The 15,060-nt window shown below is 44.4% G+C and overlaps 1 protein-coding gene across 2 annotated transcripts in view; it reads right to left on the bottom strand.

Annotated features, from left to right (window-relative positions):
• The window catches only part of ADAMTS12 (ADAM metallopeptidase with thrombospondin type 1 motif 12), a 163,703-nt gene extending 152,064 nt beyond the window's left edge, over positions 1–11,639 (bottom strand). The window contains exons 1-2 of one of the 2 annotated variants that reach the window (XM_040580500.1): positions 11,122–11,639; positions 5,903–6,264 (exon numbers count right to left, since the gene is read on the bottom strand). In XM_040580500.1, coding sequence (XP_040436434.1) covers positions 5,903–6,264; positions 11,122–11,248 — 489 coding nt within the window. In that variant the 5' untranslated portion in view covers positions 11,249–11,639. The remainder of the gene's footprint in view (positions 1–5,902; positions 6,265–11,121) is intronic. The other variant, XM_040580499.1, reaches the window with a different exon arrangement.
• Between the last annotated feature and the right edge of the window lie 3,421 nt (positions 11,640–15,060).

Genomic DNA, 15,060 nt, shown 5'->3' with positions numbered 1-15,060 from the left:
ATCCCTATCATAAGCTTAGTGATCTGGTTTTTTTTTCCCATTACTTTAGGAGAAAATATTATAGAACTCTTTTAAAGTAAAGATCCCTTTATCCCTAAACCTCATCTAAACACCAAGTACCCCAACATCCTGACGTAGGCCTTCCACATCCATAGGAGAGGAAAGTCTAAACAGCAGCATTAGACAACTTTCACAGAGCATACTACCACTGAAGCACTGTTACAGTACTTGCATCGTACTGTCCAACCTGGAACAGATCATAAGATGACAACATGCGGGTCGGCACGGAAAAAGCATCTCATGCTAACTGGAAAAGCTTCCGGGCATGTCGCAGGAGAACAGACTGTGCTGAATGCCCCAAAACTGAAGCAAGTCTGAAACAGATAAAGTGCCACTGGCAGATTTTGTGCTACACCGAGTGGACCAGGTTAAGAATATAGGTGACGCTTCATAAGTACGTACCAGAGCTCATGCATAGGCTTCATATAATAGTGATATCCTGCAATAAGGAGAACAGTTACATCCAAGCAGCCTTCAGCCACCATTCTGCTTTCCAGTGACAAACTTGCCACATGGTCATGGGAGACACAGATCTGCCCAGACAGGTCCCACCCAGAGCATCTCCCACCAGCTACCATGTAAGGAGAGATGGTCGTACAGCCACCAATTAAACGTTCACAGAGGGCTGCCCTGGCTGTGGCTGAGCACAGAGAGAACTGAGGTGGGGGAAGCCTTTCAAAAATCCTGGGCACAGCAGCAGACTTGATTGAGTTTTCTACAGATTGCCAGGGTATAGAGCAGCTACCAGGCTTGGTGTGTATGTCGTCACTGCTAACAAACGGTAGTAGCTGGATTTCGGGAGGGGGAATAAGTAAGCAGTGCTTCATGGCTTTGTACTTCGTTGTTGTTGCCTGGGCAGCAGACAACACCACCGCTTCTCAAATGCAGACGCCCAGGAGCATGAGGATGGAGGCAACCCTCTGACCAGCTGGAGACAGCCAAAGCACCATCTGTCCACAGTGTTATGCAGGCCCAGCAGGTCACCAGGTACAAGTGTTCTCAATTTCCTTACTAATGTCCTTCCATTCTTCTGTCATTTCCATGCCAATGCCTGTACAGCCTTTGAAGATAAAAGTATTACCAGAAGCAACTGCCGATTGACAGCTCTACACTGTAAACAAGTGTCAAGGAAACAAAGCCTTAATGATGCTCTGTCATCTAAAAATACTATAAACAATGTCTGTGTTACTGAGGAATAAAAGAGGGCCTTGTTCCTAATGAAGAGGATAGACTATCAGAGAAAAATTCACTTCCCAGTCCTATAGGACTCAGTGCATAAACCTAGGGTATTCATTCAACTTCACTGAGCTTTGGATCCTCCCAGTCCCACTGAGGGGACAAGCTGACACTACTGCAGTGACACAAGGGATCTCAGAACTAACAAACAACTGAGAATTAAGGCATTGGTGTTTGGAAAAGTTCATTATAAATCTTCTGTGGAAGGCACCGCAGAAACATAAAGCATTATTAGAGGTGTGCCCTACACAGCCTGCCAAGACAAATCCAAATATTAATGCCACCAAGACAAAAACTAAACTATTTCTCCCCTTTACCTCCTCTTGGAAACCTTCCTGTATTTAATAGATTTTTATGCCTGCTCTCTTCCCAAGTTCTACAGTTTGATCGGTTTCTGGTGTTCCAGTAGTGACTTCCTCTCTGGGGTTTCCTCCTCTGTGACCCAAAATAAACAGCAAGGTCTGCCCACCACTGTTCCCCTGTTAATCCATGCATTATTTTAGAAGACCCAGAAGTGAAAAAGACTCAATTAGACAACTGACTCAAAGAAGAGACAGAGCTTACAATATCATGTTCTTCAACCTGTTGAGAAGGTCATGACCTATTTAGCATGAAAGGGAAACAAAGATATCATAAGGTGTTATAGAAAAATATATTTGGAAATCACAGCTTAGTTCCTCCAGATCTCTGCTACTTTGTCCTCTTTATCCTCTCATCCAATTCTGCCCAAATACCTCTATAAGTCTAGCCATTTGTTTCCATATATATTTCTGATAATAGTAACATGTTTACATTTTTAAAAAAGAATAAATGTCACACAACAAAAATGTCCCCACCATTCTGAAATCTCAAATCTGTCACTATTATTCCCCTTGCAGGCTATTTTGAGAACTTACAAATATATAGGAAAAATGAAATTTGTAAATTATCAGTGTATGTTGTTTTCCAAACAACTAAGGAAATGCTGCCACTCATAAGTATGATAACATTCTATCCAAAAAAGCAACATAGCGTTAACCTGGAGAAGCACTGATGGCAAAAAGCTGTTTCCCACATTTTAAAGGTGTCACTTTTTCAATCATTTGTCAATATGGTTTAGTCAAACAGGTGCCTTTCTGAAAACCACATCTCAACACCATCCACTTGACTTATGCAGAAGAAACTTGGTTCTGAAGAACGTCATGAATGAAAATGAATAGTGAGAGTCATCTCTTTGCTACATGAGTGATGCCCATGTAATGCCAATGGAAGCAGGCATATAATTCAAAGTAAAAACACAAGGGAGAGTGAAATCCATTTCTAGGTTTTCTATACTTCCAGTGCTGTGTGTGAGTGATCTTTACAACAGAACACAAATCTACAGCACACACCTTTCTTTTGTTCTTATACGCTGCTATTATCCTGGAAATTCAGGAACTTTCAAATACGACCCAAACGCATGAGAGGACGTCATTCCAGAAAGAGGACTAAAACTAGGATTCCCTTCCCACAGGCATCTTTAAGATTTTGTTTCATCTCACTTCAGTCCAAAAAAATATAATTTTTTTTGGAGGTGACACATGGCATTACAAATGACGACATATTCTTCAGCAAATCAGTTGGACAAAATTACAAGATAACATTTCAACCACTTTCCACTAAAAATATCAACAAAAGGGATATTCCAGTAAAACATATTTATTTAATCACATCAGTGTTTTTCTGTATTATAAAATTTGTTTACCAGCTCCTGTTATTAAGAAAGCTAAAAATTAGCAGTTTAGGGATCAGACACTTTCCTGTCACTTGTTAGGATGGTAAACTGGTGCCTCACTTAGCTTACTAAAGACCACCAAAAAAAAAAACCAAAACAAAAACAACAAACCACAGTTGTTTAGCATTTTATAATGAGCTGTCAAGCCAAAATGGCATCAGAAAAAGAACATCACTAACATTCACGTTCCCCATATGTGAAGGCTAAGACATTGGTTCTTAGCAACTCTTGGGTTATGAGGCTTGAGCACATCAGTACTTTGCCAGCTTGCCGAAGTGGGATGAGGAGCTAAATTGTATTGGGACCCATCTGCCAAAGCACACACTCAGACAGGGGCCCTGACCCAGGCTGTCACAGGTGAGGAGGACCTGTGCAGCAGCCACTGCTGCCAAAGCCAAAGCATGAAGCTGGGAAGCTGGCACCTTTCAACCACACTGTTCTGATATCTTCCTCTTCTACCCCTCTCAGCCCCAAGCCCTTTATCAATTCATCCTGTGCAATTCACTATTTAATATAACTCTTTTTATCAAGTAGTTTAGAATTAATGTCCTACAGTAAACAAACTTAAAATTTCTCCTCATGGGATAGGTTTTTAGTGTCTCAAATAAGTTGCTCTAATTCCATGGTGGTTATCTGTTCTCAGTTCCCCTTCCCTCATTCATAAGAATAAACAGAAAAATTATTTTCATGGAGAAACACAACACATCCCAGAAAGAAAAAAGTAAAAAGCAGAAACAGTAAGGTGCTGAAGAGCAAGAGACTGGATATCTCCAGGATGGAAACGATTTACTGTTAGCTCAGGAAACAGCAGACCATCACAAACAGTTTCAGAAAAGTCAGGTTGTTATCCTGAAAACCAGACTGTACTTCTCAGTGCTGGCAAAACTATTCATTAATAAATGTTTTCATATGACACTTGATCTTTCGGAAAACTTCCAGGGGAAAGGCAAGGTAAATCACCCTTCCCCAGCTTGTGGCTGAGGAATTAAAGAGATTGAGACTCAACTCTTATGGCAAACTCTTCAGAGCAGTGACCTCTGAACTCCAAAAATAATCACAAGAAAAACATCATGGTTTTCCCCAAAGGTCACTTTCAACCTAAACTAATTTATGATTCTGTATTTTCAAAGTTTCATTTTGGGGTGGGAGAGAAACCAAACCAGGACAGTACTTTCCTGATACAAGTGTTTTGTCAAAGAGAAAGAATCCCCAAGCCTGTATTCTAGCAAACATTGTTTCGAAAACCGCCAAATCAAAGTAAACCTCCAGAACTTTGTAACTCGAACGAAAGGATCACTTTTAAGGATATTACCATGCTGAATTTAAAATGTAATTTGAATTGTGGTTTTTTAATCCTTGTTGCAGACTAAATACTTCAGGAGGCATAATTAAGGTCTAGCACCTCATTTTCAAGTTCTCATCCTAATGAAAACTAACAAAGATATTCTGGTAAAGCACAAGACAAATCAACGAAAGGAACTACTTGTATCATCATATCTCCTTTTCCTTACTGACCCTGATGACCATAACGCATTTCAAGGAAGTTGGATAAGTTGGTCCCCACTGGAAGAATTACTTAGACAATCCCTGATCTTCATGCTTGTGGGACTGAAGCTCCTGACCTCAAGCAAGTTTGTTTCTCCAGGCAATATGCCAGAAGTGTTATCGGAGCTTCCCATTTCATCTACATCACAGCTGTCTTCACGTTGCTTTTCATACACTGCCAAGACACTTCTGTATACCAATCTTCCAAAGCTTCTGAAAGCTTCATACTTCTCAATAGCAAGGCACACACTTTGATATTGACAAGTTGGCAAGGAAAGGATGTACTTTACACTCACCTTGGTGTTTAGTTTAGGCTCAAAAATGAGCCTGAGATGCGTTGACCAAAAGTCATCAGTGCACTGGTCTATGCACTTTCAATTACTATCATACAAATGATTGAGTGACAACACTGAAGAACTGAGGCACTAGAGCACATGCATGCTGCACACGTTTCATCACCTCTGCCTGTATACTCTGCAAACCCTTTGTGTTTTGCCTCTCGTAGATTACGTGTGCCATTCTGCCCAGCTCTCTACAGCATCCACTTCAAATTCAGGCAGTTTGTCTCTCCTTTCTCTCCCTTACAAGACAGGTTCAGCCTTACCCTCTAGAAATAAAAACCTAAGCTACAGTGGTGCTAAAAAACAAAGCACAGCAAAAATAAGGTTTCCACCTCCTTGTCTCAGTCTGAACCACAGCCTATTGAGAAATGTGAGACTTCAGGCTTCAGCCTTAGAAGTGCTCTTCTGAATGAGGGACGCCTAGAAGTGGTTCAAGTTTGAATTTAAAGCTCTGGCTAAGGCTGCACCTCCCCCACCATTATTTCTGAAGTTGCAGTGCAGTTCTGAAGCTAATCTCCCAGTTTTCCCAAACTACCATCAGTTGGTTTGATTTGCAGAGCAGTTTTGGTACACTTGAGATACATTCCTTTTAGAGGAAACTAAACCAGAAGCTCATATCCAGATGCATAGCAAAGGCATGCCAGCTACTAATGGGATCAAAGCAATGATGGATATTTGGATGGCTTCAAGCTGTATGAATGATAAAGATGTTAAGATCAGGCCACCAGAAAATCTAGCAAGAAGTAAAACTGGGTGTCCACAACAACTTCTGACCTTCTGATTCTCTCTTCCAAAAATTGAAATGACACCCACAGTACTAAACTGATTATTTCAGAGCATTACGTCAGCAAGGCCTCATGTCAGATCATCCAGTTCCTTACCAGGCATATTCATACACCAGCGCTGTAGCTCAGTTCTAATGACACCAAAATTAGCTCAGAACCCCAGTAAAGGTCACATCACTTACCAGGCCATTGCAAGTGCTGATTGCTGCTGTCCCACTCCTGGAACCTGGCTGCCACACTGTGCCAATGAAGTGGCAAGGAACTCCTGGGCGAGCTGCAATCTTCGCACTAGTGTAGTTGCCATGTCTCCTTTCTACTATGTAGTTATGGGAAAGAAGTCCCACGTGGACAGTCAAGTTAAAAAACAGATCCTTCTCCTTGTGGTTAATTTTATAATATATCATGTTTTCCTTTTGGCTGAGATCTTTCCTCTTCCTCATGTTTGAAATGTGATGGTGTAAATTAAAAGAAAGAAAATGGCCGCTTGCATCTACTCTTGCTGGATCAACCACATGGTATTCTGGCAAGGTCTTGATAAATTGCTCTGAAGGGAAGGGGGAAAAAAAAGAAGCAAAACTAAGGTGAGTGCTAGTCTGTTCAGATCTTGCATGATTTAAAAGGGAAATGCAAAAGTGACTGCAATTCACCACACCATCCTACTGACACAAAGGCAGGCAGTGCACAGACCACAATACAATCCTTATTTGGGCTTTCTACTCTCCTGTTATAACGCACAATTTAGAAGTTAAACATCCTTCTTTTCAAATATTTTGCCACCACTCATATAAGAGATTGACTGTCACACACACATTCTTTCCCACTCCCACAAAAGCTGGGAACCCTCCCTGTTCTAAGTCCCCAGCATCCTCACACTTCCAGAAAGCTGACCACCTGAAGCAGGAGACAGAGCCTTACAAACACAGATGGGTGAAGGGAACACTACTAACTGGTTTTATAGGCTGCAGCAATGGCACATCAGTAGCATCAGCATTAGCAGATGTTGCAGCATAGGAGGGAATTTTAAAGAAGGGTTTAAAGGGGAATGAAGTAACTGTGCCCTTTTGTATAAGGGATTCCAACCAGCATAACATTGGACATCTTATCACTTGTCAGGATCTAGCAGGGGAAGAAAGCGTTACTGGCATTCCTGTGTCTGCTATGATACAGAACAAACAACACCTGTTCCCAATATTTTTTTCTAAATTAGTGTAAAACTCAAAAGCCCCAAGCAAATAACATAAATCCACATAAAACACAGTCCCTAAGAACTCCTACCCTAAGGGCCAGATCTTCCACTGGCGTACTTGACTTAAGCGCAAGAAGTCACAGTCTGAACATATTTCATCAAAAATAAATTGTGAGAACACATGTCGTTCCAGCTCCTCTTTCCCCAGGGCTTTCTTCATTCCCAAAGTCCCAGCCACTTATACATGAAGTGATTACACTTCATTCATTAATTAAGCTGGTTAACCAAGCAATTAGCCTACTCTAGGTACTTCCAAAACGATTTACTCCTCCCTAGGACTGGTAAAACAATCCTTCTAGAGACACTTATCTCTCCACTGCCTGCAGCTTCAAAGCCACACAGGCTAAGCCAAGCCCAGACAGATAGGGTGTCTGGATCTGTCCCCTTTGGGAAGGAACATACCTACTTTGTCCTCATTAGCTGCTCCTGCTTCTTTGGACCCTTGAGACACGTGCACTGAAACACTCCCAATTCAAAAAAAGCCAAAACAACACAAAACTCTCAGTTCCCAGCGCATAGACAAAACTACGTGAGAAATCTTGCCTTGTCTTGGTAGCACCTTTGTTTCAGAAGTAAGCTTATTCTCATACACTGATGTGCATACTGATTTCTTTGTACACAAGCCTTCCCACCAGCCTGCCGTGACTTTGTGCCTCTGTAGGACAAGCTGCAGCAGTGGGCTTTTAGATCTCACCTGCCACAGTGGCAGATCTCGACAACACAGCAACTAACACCTGGCACAAGTTCTGAGAAACATCTGCCCTTGTCCACACAAGTACAGCGGGGAGTGCGACACTAAAAACTCAGTCCACACTTTCACACCTGCAGCATACACAGCCTGTAGATAGCACAAAAGGTGCAGCTGCCAGAAGTTTAGCAGCAGAAATCAAACTTGAGGTCCCCCCTTCCTCACGCTCCAGACTGAAGCAAAAAAGAGGCAGAAAGGCGGCAGGGGAAACACCCAAAAATACGGCTTACCTGCAGAAGCTGAATTATAAGACTTCTGAAAAGTCCCACTCCCTATATGGCACCAGCAAAGAGAACACTGCAAGACCAGGCCCCCATTTCTATGGTTTTCAACACAACTCATGAAATAATTGAATTAAATGCCTGAAGGAAACTTACTCGTTTGCTGTCACTATGAGGTTTGCCTCTGCTTGATGTCTTGAGCTTAATTTGTTGTGGCTTAACTGTTAAACTCCATGCAAGACCCAAGACTTGCAGTTTTGGACTTAAGCTATTCAAGGAAGTTTTTTATTTCATCACTACAGTAATTAGTGTGTAGAGGTTAAAGCATATTAGACAATACAACCAGTAAAAGGGAAAATAATGCCTAAGCATCCAGTGGCAACAAGATTATCAAAGCAGAGAAGTCTAACTTCTTCCACCTGCTCCTTAAATACTGATTTCTGAATGCTAGTCACTGGCATTAGAGAGGAGAATTATCTGCATTAATAACATACCATAATATAACTGCAGAAATTAATTATTAAAAGGTATATTAAATATATAGTATTAAAGCATATTTAAAAGATCAGAGGGAATAAGATTACCACACACCAAAGTTTAACAAAATGAGGCTAAAGATATTTCTGCAAGTAATCACTATCAGTATTGTCTAGACTGTAGGGTAGAGGTTAGTGAAGGCAACCCTACTAAGAATTATTTACTGAGGTCTGCATTAAACCTAACATACTGCTTGGCTTTTCTAGCTGGAGAAAAGTCTAAAACAAAGACAAGCACTACAACTCTGATGATACCTTTCTACCCTTCTAGGAAAAAAAAAAAAAACACTCGACTAAGATGGCAGAGGCAACAAACAGAAAAACTTGATACACACAACCCAGACTGCAGAAGAATACGTATTCTTCAACACTGACTGACTCAGTTTTCCTAAAGTAATAATTAATTCATATTAAAACACCACAGGTACCCATAAAACTTAGTGCCAACAAACACTACATGGAAGGAATCTATCGCAGTGCCACTGACAAACCTTGAGGCTGGCATGTCACAGCATCCCCCTTGACCACCTAGAACACTCTCCACTCCAGGGAAGCCTTGCCTGTTGAGGGGCACTGCTCAGGATTTATAGTCCAGGAAAGGGAAGACTTCCCTGGGCAAACTGTGTAGCTTCAGAGAATGTTCTGTCTTTCTACAACTGCAGCCTGAGTGTGCTGACTTCCATCGATGCCATGCGCAAGACCAGAAAATCACACTGAGCAGGACACATTCAAGTCAGTACTTTGCCTTGCAACCACAGTGTTCACACAGGCCCTTCTGGGCACATGGGACAAGCAAGGTTCAGGCCCTTCACGCTTGTCTGAAGAGTCTAATTGTTTAAGTTGCTGGAGAAACCTTCCTTGCAGACTCTCCTAATTCTGCATCATTGAAAACATCTGATAATATTCAAAGCCACTGCTGGCTGTTCTGCTGCTCCTCTGTGGATTCAAACTCACGACACGTGGCAGAGAACTGCCTATATTAAGAATGGCTGTAAACAAAGTGAATAAACTTGGATAAAGAGAAACACACGGTCTGTCACACATGACAGGAAAAGCACAATTTCTTTTAAACAGATAACACATTTTCTGACAAAATTCCTTTAAGATGTGACACATCATAACTCACCATTGTTTCATCTCCGTCTTAATAGTTCACCTATATCTGCCTCTCAGACCCTCTGGCTTGTTTTCAAATAATTCCTTGGGATAAGAAATAGTGTTGCTCATCTCTGGATGAACTGCCTTCCCAAGCCAAAGAAAGGCTCTGTGACCCAGGGAACACCCTGAGCTCCAAAGCCCCAAAGCAGGGAGCAGGCCTTCAACGTTCAGCATGGGCATCCTTAACTGTCCTATCTGCCACAGTCGTGGTGGATGTGGAGGGAGCACAACACTTAACAGTCACTTCAACTATGCAAGATACAAATTTTAGTCCTTCACACTTAGCTCTGCATTCAATCTTCTGTCGCAAAAAATTAGCTGAATTTTGAACTGTCCCTTTACACAAAGCTATTTGCAAACTCTTGGAAAAACCTAGGCTTTTCATGCCTAGAAAGTTAAATTAACTCTGAATTCATTTCCAAATGCCTGACAATTAAACAGCTACTACATGTTAACAGAGCCATCTCTGTTCTGTCCCATGCAGAGTCACAGGAATGCAATGATTGTTTGCATTCTCTTTAAATGAATCCAGCAGGAACTAACTTCAGGATAATTGTTCACTTTTCAGGCAGCTTGTTTAACCACTTTTTCCTTCCACCATCTCTGAGGGACACAGAAGATTCTTCTCCTCTGTGCTCAAGCTCTTCCACTGACAGTACCAACAGCTGTTGACTGTTGCCCCTGGAAGGTTTTCAGGAAAGAAGTTTTTCTCCCACATTTTCAGGTCTTCTACCACCAGGCAGAGTCTTCCAGCTAACCACAATTTCTCTCTCTTGGGAGTGGCTTCTCTGGTTTTACTTAAACAAGCAACAGGATAAAATTCCCGAGTTACTCTCCCCCAGGGAGATGCGCAGCCGGTACCAGCCAGGGCAGTGAAGTTAATCCACCTGGGGCAGCGCCTCAAGAGACAACTCCTTGCAGATGAAGCCCTGCTTTCAGCTTACCATCCTCACTGAATTTTAGTAACTCACAGGGGGTTTCATACCCTGATAACACCCATCCTTCTGTGGCTTGTGCTGCTGCAGTACAGAAGTGATAATTTGTTTTAAACAAGCAAACAAAAACAATCAGGGCGGTAAACTTTTCCAGTGCAGCAATGCAATAGGATTCCGGTATTTAGAGATGTCTCTTAACGAGAAAGGCGAGTGAAACCCAAGATTCAGCAACACCTTCACCTACACAGCGCAACTGCATGACTTCCGAAGAGCAGCTGGAAGGCGCAGCCGGAGCCGTGCCCCCCCCCCCCCGCCGAGCCGAGCCGAGCCCCGCGGTCCGGAGCCGCGGGCAGCGCTGCCAGCTCGCACCCCGCCGGGGCGCGGGCACGGCGCCGACGCCGGAGCGGGGACAGCGGGGTCGGCACACGGCGCCTCGCCGCCTTCACCGGGCCGAGCAGCGCCGAGGAGCCGCGGCGCGGCCGGCCGTGAGCCCCCCCGCGGCGGCCGCCCTCCCCTCACGCCGTGCCCCGGGGAGCTCCCCGCACCCCGCCACTGACCTTGCCTCCCGTCGGGGAAGAGGGGGCCGCCGGCCGGCGGGGCCCAGCCCAGGCTGGGCGCTTGGACGTGGAGGACGAGCAGCCAGAAGGAGACGTGTGCCGCCCGGCTCGGCGGGACACATGGCATGGTGCGGGCGGGGAGCTGCCGAGCGGGGCGCCGCGACCGCCGACGCCTAGCCGGGCTGCCGCATGGCCGGGCGGCGGGGCAGCGGCGGAGCGGCCTCCCGGCGCCTCCCGGACACAGGCGCCGCTCCCCAGAGGGGCTGCGCGGGGCCGTCCCGGTGTCTGGTTTCTGCCGGCGGAGGAGCGGAGCGCGGTGGGGAGGGAGCCGCCGCCGGGAGCCCCCGCCTCGGACCCGCCGGGGTTAACGCGCTGGAGCGAACCGGGCCGGGCCAGCGGGGAGGGGAGGAGAGGCCGCCAGCGGGGGCTTCCGCCCTCCACGGCGGCAAAGGTGGGGCGTGAGCCCCGGCGGCCCGCGGGGAGGGCCGTCCCGCTGAAGGCGGCCTCCCCTCCCCGGCCCCACGCCGCGTGTCTCCGCCGCGCGGCCGCGGCCAGGACCCCGCCGGGGCCTCGCAGCCCCGCGCCCGCCCGGGCAGCGGTTCCCCCGCGGCGGGTCGCCACGGCGCTCGAAGCACGCAGGTGTCGGCCGCGCTGGCACACGGCGGGGGCCTCGCCCCGCCTGAGGCGCCCGGTGCCCCGGGCACAGCCGGGGGGCAGCTGCCAGGTTCTCCACAGCCCGGGCACCTCATCGTGTACGCGGGTGCCACGCACCCCCGCCGAGGCCGCTGCCGCCCCGAGGCCCAGGTACGGCCCGCCGGGGCCCGGGGCACTTGCTGCCGTGCCGGCCTGTCCCGGGGACCCGGGCCCGGTCGCTCGTCCCCTTCGACAGCCCTCTGCTTGGAACTGGCTCTGCCGTGGGTGTCTCGGACAGTTTCACAGCGATCTCTGCGTGACCACACTCATTCCTCTGCTCAGACTTTCCCAAAGGCTGTCACAGCTCGGCCGCCCTAACTGTGGGAGCTGTGAACCTCAAATCCCTGAGAACCAAAATGCAAGAAAGAGTTAAAACTCCAAGGATTTCTAAACCAGATAGAAATGTGGCTTCTCCCAGGCTTTAGGCAGGATAACTCTGGAAACAGAGCATATTTATAAAGGAGTGATATTTGATTTATGAGTCATAATGTGCTCTCATCTAGCTAATGGAAGGACACAAGCCATGCAAAAGAGGATAATTTTCTGTAATATTTGATATCCAACATCATTTGCCAAGAGAAGATTTGTTTGTGGCAAGTTATTTATTTTAATTCATATGCATATATTCTGCATACAAATGAGGTTATCTCGACAAGTTTCCTGGTGTGCTTGCCATTAGGGTTCTTTGAACAGTCTAGTCACACAGTGGGCACTGGACTGTTGTGTGGCATTGGCTATGGCAGCCTGCTTAACTCTTCACCGGTACATCCCTAAAATTAATTTGAAGCTCTGTGACCTGAAACTGATGTCATATCTGTAATACTTAACGTTTTAAAAATACTCGACAGCTGTTGCACAGAACAAGCTACACAATTTTCTGTGAATATTTTAAAATAATTAAATTGGAAAATAAGGCAGTGTCTACAGAGAATGGAATAAAAACAAAAAGGACTATAAAATGAGTAAAGCCAGCTAGGAGCGTTGGAAAGAAGGGGTGAAAGTTCAAGGGATGGGTGGGTGTATGTATACAAAGTACTGGTTTAACAAACTTCTTGAGGGCAATCGGAAAAACAGCCCTTCTGTGAGAGGCATTTAACTATTTGCCTGAATTTCCAGTCATCTTCTGGGGTACGTGTTCACTGTGTCTGATGTGAGGCAACTAGTTTTTCATACAGCATTCCATCTTGGTTTCTTCCTCAGCAGGAAAAGTTAATTCCCTTTGCCTATAATACTCCCCAAGCATGAGATGCTTTTCCGTCTGTCTTTCCCTGAGACTTTCTCATCCTGGACTAACTCTTTCAGCCTGTTACTTCTGCCTGTTTTCTTCCCTGTCATACCTTTTCCAGACAGCACCACCTGAGAGAAAGAAGAAAATCAGGAAATGGTGGACAAGTAAAAGCTTTAGGAACTCAAGAGGGTTTGTGGGAATGTGAGTGTTTTGTTTTGATTATTTTTTTTTTAATGACAAAAAAATTGTAGATGCAAAAGTCATACAGAATGGAGAAAGAGAACTGTGGGAATCTAACCCAAAACATCTATAACTCCCTGGGCTTTGTGCCAGTGTGTACATACACAGAAGAAATGATTCACTGGGTGTAGTGTCAGAAAACACCCTGGGGGACAGTAGCATTCCTGCTTAAGGGATGCTGTGGCTGTAGCTGACACAGTCACATACGGATAAAATTGAAGCCATGGCACAAGTAGAAAGCACTTTTCCCGCTGTGAGGACATACTGAGGCCAGCTATTTAAGTGAACAGAATTTATGGCACTGTGTCTTCCCAGCACAGATCTGATTTAGAAAAGCATATGTGGGCTATTAAAATAAGATACCTGTATACATTAAACTATTCAGTCATTCACAAGGAATTGTAAAAATCTAATGATAAGCAATTAATTAGTGGTTTCCTGTTCCAAAGAGGCATAACCTGAGGTTTCGTAGCCTTTTGTGAATGTAAGGGCATATTTTTTGATAACTCAACCTCAATTACAAAAAGAAAAAGAATACAGCACCACACCAGCTGTGTTCTTTTGGCATCAAAGTTATTGCAGTACAGTAACTGCAGCTCAACACAGAAAAGCCTGTACATTTATTGAAAGGAGGTCAGAAAAAACCAGTCAAGCCTGGGCTGACAATCCACGCACAATCAATATCTCAATTATTTTACATTTAAGTAGACTTCCAAGACAGCACTAAAAGTACTGAGTGTATAGGAATTTATGTGCTTGTGTAAATCTGTATAGAGACAGAAAACCAGAGGTTATGAGCAGTGAGGAACTGCAACACAAATTACGTGATTTGACACTGAGGAGTTGCTTCAAAATGAAGTCCAGCTGAAGGCAGTCAGGAAATCTTGCTTTACTTGGAATGAGATTCTGCTGCCCAAAGTTTAAAGATCTAAAAGGCACCTAATACAAGCTTGCTTGCCTGCTCCTCCAGTAAGCAGGGAAAGAGGATATAATGCATCCCTTTCTGTCACATGCAAGGGAAAACACTGTCCAGACCTGACTATCTATTAACTATACAGGCAGCTTCACAATTTGCTTGGACTAGAAATCTTGAGAAGATGAATCACATGCACGTGATGTTGTGGGCAGTGTTAAAGGTACTGAATATTACCAGAGAAATTAGTTGGAAGAGAATGACTCTGAATCCCAAAGACCGTGGAGTTTGCTGGGTAAATATTGTGCATCCGTTGATTTTTATTTTTTTTTCTGTGATAGATTTAGATGGAAGTTTGTGAGTACAATTACTTTTTTTTTTTTTTTTTAACTTATTCCATCTGTGTCATTTAGAGATGCAGCCTCTTAACATAACTAACTATTGGTAATTGAATGAGAGACACTGTTGGATCTCTCAACACCCATTTCAATTACAGTCTTTAAAGATTTTGGAATTTCCTAAGTTAGTCATGCAAAAACACATTTGCTGACATTCCACTATGGTATGTCTGGGGGCAGATTCAAGTAAGTGAAGCAAACTCTAAAATAGCCAGCGATTCTATCACATGAAATTTTTTGGGATGCTGACTTTCAGATTCCTGATCGATGTTCAAACATGAATTGTTATTTGTAAGTGGTGAGCTAATTCATGGAAATTTTAATTCCATGCTTGGACTATGTGAATTTTAAAGCTCATTTGGTCTTACTATCATATTAACAGTTTTGGAGCATGTTTCTAGAACAGCAAGTCACTTTGAAACTAACTTTTTAGGAAAATTAGTGCCAGGAAAATATGCTCTCGGTGA

The sequence above is a fragment of the Falco naumanni genome, chromosome Z (assembly GCF_017639655.2).
Source record: "Falco naumanni isolate bFalNau1 chromosome Z, bFalNau1.pat, whole genome shotgun sequence".
Classification (NCBI taxonomy): Eukaryota; Metazoa; Chordata; class Aves; order Falconiformes; family Falconidae; genus Falco; species Falco naumanni.
The sequence above is the reverse complement of the archived record's forward strand: the minus strand, read 5'-3'. Positions and strand labels throughout refer to the sequence as shown.